The sequence below is a fragment of the Suricata suricatta genome, chromosome 4 (assembly GCF_006229205.1).
Source record: "Suricata suricatta isolate VVHF042 chromosome 4, meerkat_22Aug2017_6uvM2_HiC, whole genome shotgun sequence".
Classification (NCBI taxonomy): Eukaryota; Metazoa; Chordata; class Mammalia; order Carnivora; family Herpestidae; genus Suricata; species Suricata suricatta.
The window spans coordinates 127900611-127908003 of NC_043703.1; the positions used below are offsets into that span (position 1 = coordinate 127900611).

At 40.5% G+C, this 7393-nt stretch overlaps 1 protein-coding gene across 12 annotated transcripts in view; it reads right to left on the bottom strand.

The window, feature by feature from the left end:
• Positions 1–214: 214 nt before the first annotated feature.
• The window catches only part of LOC115290063 (immunoglobulin kappa light chain-like), a 33546-nt gene continuing 26367 nt past the window's right edge, over positions 215–7393 (bottom strand). For 3 of the 12 annotated variants that reach the window (XM_029937773.1, XM_029937769.1, XM_029937765.1), the window contains exons 3-4: positions 4269–4306; positions 215–736 (exon numbers count right to left, since the gene is read on the bottom strand). In XM_029937773.1, the coding sequence (XP_029793633.1) occupies positions 414–736; positions 4269–4306 (361 nt within the window). In that variant the 3' untranslated portion in view covers positions 215–413. Of the gene's footprint in view, positions 737–3932; positions 3971–4268; positions 4307–4955; positions 4994–7393 lie in introns of all 12 variants that reach the window. The other 9 variants (XM_029937764.1, XM_029937771.1, XM_029937775.1 and 6 more) reach the window with 6 other exon arrangements.

Here is a 7393-nt window from a genome sequence, read left to right on the forward strand (position 1 = left end):
GCCCGGGGGCGGGGGCAGGATATGAAGACAGGTTCGCTTATGGCTTTCATGGAGTGAGAATAGAGGACAGGAGGGTTGGGTAGGATGTGGGATGATGATTTTTATGCATGGTGGTGATTTTATAGCAACTCGGTGTTTAGTTCCTTAGAAGATAAGCTGGGTAATTGGAAGAAAATGATGTATAACAACCATTAACAGAGGAAGAAGAGGGAAATCACTGGTGCAAAGATTCACTTTATTTATTCATTTCCCCCCAAATATTATTAGCATGATTAAAGCCAAAGAGGGGGAGGCAGGGAGGTGGGGAGAAGGGCCTGCCATAGGCATGGGTCTCCGATGGGGAAAGGTCCGGAGGCCTGAGGAGGGCAGCAGGGAGGCTGGCTGAAGTGCAGGTGCCTGCTAGCCTACGCTCACTAACACTGGCTCCTGTTGAAGCTCTTGACAAGGGGGGAGGACAGGCTCTTGTGCATGACCTCGCAGGAGTACACTTCATGACGTTGGTAGTCTGTACTGGATAACGTCAGGGTGCTGCTGAGGCTGTAGGTGCTGTCCTTGCTGTTCTGCTCTGTGACACTCTTTTCGATGCCTTGGTTTTGGAGAACACCATCCACTTTCCACTTGACATCGGCTTCTCTGGGGTAGAAGTCATTCAGCATGCACACGAGAGTGGCAGTTCCTGTCTGTAACTGCTCCGGAGATGGTTGGAAGAGAAAGACGGATGGCTGAGCATCACTCCCTGAGGAAGGAAGCACCGAGAATGGTCGTTAAGTAACAGGGGAGTTCTCCATTTGGGTGTATCGTTTGTGGGCTATCCTGGGGCCCGTAATGGACAGACAGAGCAGTTTCTTCTGAGTCGCAATGAGGGAGACCAGGAAGCAGATTTAAAATCCCCATGATTTTGAGTTTTTCTCTAATGTCTATTTCTTAAGGAAGTTTTACACTGTTTTGTTTGAACTCTTTGCAGCCATTTTAAGGACTTTCTTGCTTTTCTGACTTCACCTTTCCTTCAACTGTGTTCCCTGCCTCTTGTGATAATCACAGTGCTTTAGGCAAAGACACAAAGGCCATTTCATCTGACTCCCTCACAGTTTAGAAGTGAAAACAGGTCTTGGACCCCATTATAGAGCTCATTCCCCCATGTCTCTCCCAGACCTGTGTAGCAATATCAGGCTGCTTTTTCCTTCCTAGGTTTTCTTTGAGTGTGTGAGAGCCACACTCACCCTAGAGAGTGACTTCAAACCCTGAGTCTGTACCTGGGCTGAGGCACAGCCCTGTCACCCTCTGTGAACAGGCCTGCAACTCTCCGATCTCCTGCCAAAGGCCTTGAGGGAAGACCGAGACCTGGTCTGACAGCTGTCATGATTTGTTGCGATAATAGACCAGACAGTGGGGGTCAACTGTAATTTTGGCCACCTGCCTGTGAGGAACTAGCTAGCTTCATTTCTGACCATGAGCAACTGCCAGATGTCGTCTGGGAAATCCCCCTCTGTGGGCATTCAAGCCGGCTGGTCAGAGAGCAAGGGCCAAAATAACAAATCAAGAATCCTTTGCTGGGAGCAGTTTGCAGTTAGTGAACCGATTTTTATAAAGCTAACCTCCATTAATTAAGCATTTCAACATAAGATACTGAAATTTTTATGTTTTGATATGTATTTTTTCTCTTTTAACCTTCATTACTAATTTTCTCTGAGAATTTTATAAAATATCTTTGGCAGCAAAATTATGTGAATTCTAGAAAAAAAAGGAGAAGAAGTATTCTAGAACGATACTCGTAGCTGGGTGAATCCTAGACACCTTTAAAATATCCATCCTGCATAAAATATTAAACCGTTAGCTCATTTGATATGGAAAGTCTTACATGACATTTTATTAGCTTTCATGGAGTTTAAACATTAAAAAAAAGTTTTTAAAGTAGTTTAAAATACCTATTGTTTAAACAGTTCTAAAACAGTTTTCAGAGTTTTAAAACAGCCCTAAAAGAGTCCTATAAAATTGTTGCAGACCAAAAATAATCTTTCTTAAGCATCACTTTTGAAATCAGCTGAAGTAAACAACAAAAAATTACTGAACTATTTTACAGGGTATGGGATTAAAATACCCAGATTAAAAATTTTCTACCACAGAATGAAAGTATTAGAAAATATGTTTATATTAAGTTTTTATTAATGGTATTTGTCTATGATTAGATATTTCATACAACTGAAATATAGTCCTTCCCAAGCTGTTAATTTTTTAAAAATTAAAAGCATGTCACAAATTTATCTTATTTTTTTAATCTAATGGTATTTAATGTGAACTCAGTAAAAGTTAATTGATTTAAAACTGGAGTGGCCAGACGGCCTTAAATTCAGTTTTTGCTGGTAAGGATTTTACCCCGAAAGAGTTATATATATTTCTTTTTTTTGGATTGTGCTCTTATTATATAAATATATTTGATAAGAAGATATTGAAGTAATTACATGTCACTGAAAAAAAAGTAGCTTTAAGTTTTTTATAGTCCTCTAATAGGAATTTTTATTAAGAGGCTATAACAATGACTGAATTTTATTTCTGAAATTTCTACTAAATCAGACTTCTCCCCGTTTCTTCTATGTTAGCTCAGTGCCCACTACATTTCTACTCTTTTCTGTTAGTGCCATTATTCGTATCACTGTGTTGGGAAAGCCGCCATAGAGTTGAGCAGGCAAACGTGGAGTGGCCGTGGCCTCTAGCGGCTAGGTGCACTGTCACATGAGTGCTGTGGCCTGGTCACGAAAATCATTCAGTCATGACAAAAGACTGCCACGAGGCCTACAGACCACGCAAGCTTTGCCATGGCTTCCTTGGAGGTATCAAGAAGTGGCCAAGTAATAATGGAGAGAAATAGAAGAACACACTCACTAAAATATTTACTATTTTTCTATGAGTCCATGGATATTCAAAACATGCAATTATTTTTATTTTACTTCATTTAAGCGAATTTTTTAAAAACTGAGATTTTGGTGTCAACCATCTCTTCACCATTATGATAAGAAATCATTTCACGTTTAGTCTAACATAGAAATTGGATTATTACAAAGGAAGATAGCTATCAGCACATAGAACTTCCTAGAATTTTCGAATATTGACATTTATCGCTTGTTTTAGACTCTAAAGATGGCACTGCACCTGATTCTCAATTAAGCTGTATGTTTTACATGGCAAACAAATATGCTTTTCTAACTTCTTACTGATTTTTTAATGCATTCTATGGATTATAATTGTTATCTTATAAAATAATTTATCAGGAGAGAAAACAGACTAAAAAATAGATTTCTCTTCTGTATCACACATAACGAGCAAAAACTCAATATGACATCTGGCAAAACTCAATGAAAATTAGTTCACTTTTCTCTTGAGCTTCAAAGATTCCTTTTCATCTACACTAAGGTTTTTTTCCTTTTGAACAATGAAATTTAGATTAATCTTTATGTCTACAAATCCAGTTTTGGAGCTGAGTTTAAGTTTGAAATTGATGACAAATCTGAAATGGTCTAATGTACTCGTCTGCACAAAATTCATACTTTAGCCTCTAAAAGTCACCACTGGTATTTAGACCCAAATTTCAAGAGGCAATAGAGAAAAATTACTTACGTTTAATTTCCAGATGCGTCCCTTTGCCAAAGGTGGTGGTCTACTGTATTAGCTTAATTACTTTCTCCTCAACAAAAACCTCTTATTGCTGCTAAACTCATTAGATTGATGGATACAGAGAAAATCTGGCAATTTGGACGCTGTATCAATGAACTAGCTCCTTGCTCTTCTTTGAGATGAATTAATTTTCAGTCCCTTACTCATCTGATTTTCAGAAAAATCCCATTCTCTTCAGAATTGACCTCAACTCACATCCCACACATGAAAACCCTCAAATTTCACAACTCTACAAGAAAAAAGAACTAGAAAAGTGTACTTACGTTTGACCTCCACCTTGGTCCCGGAGCCGAAAGTAAGCCACAGTGAGGGCTTTGACACTTACACCTCAACAAAAACCTTCTTCTGACGCCAATCATATAACAAAGGCCAATTCAGAGAAAAATCTAGCTGTTTCTTTCCCTTTCTCCCCACAAAACCTACTGTCATCACAAACTCAACGATTTGCTTGCTTAGCAAAAAAGTTGGCTAATTTCTCATTTTCTGCTATTTTCTTTTGGGGCACCGGGAAGGGCTCATTTTACCAAAATATCATAAACTTGAACAAATAATACAACAGGACAAAAACTTCACAAATAATTGAACAAAAAGGTACTTACGTTTGAGCTCCACTTTGGTCCCTCCGCCGAAAGTATACCACAGTGATTTCCCTTAATCTCCACCTTTACAAAAACCCACCCTGAAACGCTAGCAAGCCTCTCTCCCTAGTTACCCTATTTTGCTTTGGAAATCTTAAAAATTAGCTGTCAGCTAGCCTCCAGTGGAGTGATTTTCCCTCCTCTGTACCTAATCTGGGAATGAAATTTGTTTTATCCCTAACATGTAATAATTAGAACACGTGAAAAGTTGGAGCAGGGGAGGGAGGGAAAGAAAACAAACCAATTAGACAGAAATGGTGAATTAGTTGAAAAAGAGACTTACGTTTTATCTCCAGCTTCGTCCCCGGTCCGAAATTATACACACAGTAGTTCCTCCTAACCTCCCTCCTATACAAAAACTGAGCTTCCTTTTCTGGCAACCTGAGCAAGGCTCTGTGTAGAGCATATCATTATGCTCCCCGGCAGATTCTGATACTATCACGTAGACAAGTTATTCTCACCCAATGACTAAACCTTGTTCCTCACAGAAAATGTGCAATCCATTTTGGAGTTTGTTTACAGACTTTATCTTTGCCTTAGAGGATGTCAGATCCTGGTTGCCAAGCGTCAGCTTATCCAGATTACTTCATAGACACAGGGATTACAAGACACAAACAACCGAAGAAGGAAGGTTTGGATTTTACTCACGTTTTACTTCCAGCTTGGTTCCTGGGCCGAACGTCCACCACAGTGATAGCTCCCCATTGTGTCGATGTACAAAAACCCTTCTCACTGAAGGGGAACAGAGGCTTCTGTTTTCCAGCAGGTGTGGAACCCTCAGGGCCTCCCTCTCAGAGAATGTCTTCTTAGGTAAGATCTAAAATCTTGGAAGAGGATATTTTTATGTCTGTGGCTTGATGATCCCTTTCTTTAGGAATCTTCCCTCTCTGGACTGCTTATTTATTTATCTGAAGGGAGGCTGAATGGAAATCACAAAGAAAACAATGAAGTTTTAAAAACTGCACCCTTTTATACCTTCTCCTGGGGCAGGGGGCTTTTGCAAATGATAGTTTCACTCAGTTAAGAATAATTAAAGAGGGTCTTCCTATGTGAACCTCTCCTTTGCTACGATGTTTCAAAAAAGGTAGACTAAACATATATCAGATCAGATCAAGGCCCATATTTTACTTTGAAACATATTTTGGCATCAAGCTATGGAGGACACATGAACCCAAAACAAAGATCAGTGGAATAGAAAGTAGACTTTACTTAGTTGATCATCTGTTGTCAGAGGGGTACCTACTGTGTTCAGTGAGCTGAACCATGTGCAGAGTGTCTTTGGAGCTGCCAGGGACTCATGCCATGGGACTCTTGAGAGACAGAGAGAGAGAGAGAGCGTGAGGGAGGGGCGGGGGGGGGGGAGGGAGAGAATCCCGAGCAAGTTCTGCACTGTCAGTGTAGAGCCCAATGAATTCTTTCAAAACTCATTTCAAGAGAGACCTCTTGGATTATCCCCCAGCCAAGTGACTCCACTTTGCAGAGCACAGAGACAGATCTAGAGCATCTAGTTGTTCTTCTCTGCTGTCAGATTCTTTCTACCCTACTAGATTGTAAATTGTTTGATGTTTCATTGTCTTGTATTTGGAAGGCCCAGGCTAGTATCTTCACTTGGCAAATGTTCAACAAACATTTGCAGAATGAATGAATGAAAAGAAAAAACATTCCACGATGAATAATTGAAAATCAATAATGGACCAGAGCTAATAAATTATATAAACCAAGGATTAATACTAACCACTGAAATAGTATGTTTCAGGGGCACCTGGATGGCTCAGTTGGTTAAGCGTCTGATTTCAGCTCAAGTCATGATCTCATGGTTCATGAGTTCGAGCTCTGCATCAGGCTCTGTGCTGACAGCTCAGAGCCTGGAGCCTGCTTTGGATTCTGTGTGTGTGTCTCTCTTGGCCCCTCTCCAGCTTGCTTTCTCTCTCTCTCAAAAGTAATGAAACATTAAAAAAAAGAAAATGAAAATATTTGGAGCTCCAGGGTGGCTCAGTCGGCTAAGGGTTTGACTTTGGCTCAGGTCGTCATCTCACAGTTTGACTTCAAGCCCCATGTCAGGCTCTGTGCTGACAGCTCAGAGTCCCTGGAGCCTGCTTTGGATTTTTCATCTCCTCCTCTCTCTACCCCCCACTCCCCACACGCTGTCTGTATCTCTCAAAAATAAATAAATGTTTAAAAAATTAAAGAAATGTAGTAAGTTTCACAAGACAAATTCTAATTCTGAAAGGTAGGGGTAGGTTTCCTTGAGTCTGTCAGCAAGATCTCTGCTATTGTCTTTAATAGCAAAATCAGCAGTGGATCTCACCAGAAGATGAGGAAAGAGAGAAATCAGGGAGGTAGACAAAAAGAGAGAAACTTGCAAGTAGATATTTCGTGTGCAGAGTAGTTGACTGAGGACATGGTCAACATAGATCCTAAAGAGGATAGGGTGATTTTCTCTGCAGAGATACAAGCAGTACTAGCCAGAATACTTGAGATTTATCAGGTACTTACAAAGTGTACGTGAATCACCCACATTTAATTATTCCTCAAAATTTAGGAATAAGAAACTGATATTATCCATGTTCTGTAGAAGAGGAAAGTTGAGTTCAGAGATGTTAAGTAACGTCACCCTCAGTGGCAGCCCTGGGAGCTTAGTTGCCCCTGGGAGTAGAAACACCCAATGGAAGCAGCACACAAGTCAGAAGACACTGGAGTAGGAGAAGGAAACGGAATCTCCTTAGACTGTCCTAGGGATGGGAATGAGTAGATGAATGTGCTCACCTGTGTATACGAGACTGATCACTGACATAATGTTTAGAAGTTGAAGAAATGAGGGGTGCCTGGGTGGCTCAGTCAGTTAAGTGTCTGACATCAGCTCAGGTCTTGGTCTCACGGTTTGTGGGTTTGAGCCCTGTGTGGGGCTCTGTGATGACAGCTCAGAGCCTGGAGCCTGTCTTCAGATTCTGTATCTCCCTCTCCCTCTGACACTTCCCTGTTCACACTGTCTTTCGCTCTCTCTCAAAAATAAATAAAACATTAAAAAAAATTTAGAAGTTGAAGAAATGGAAAACAACTGAAATCTTCATCAATAGGAATTTGGT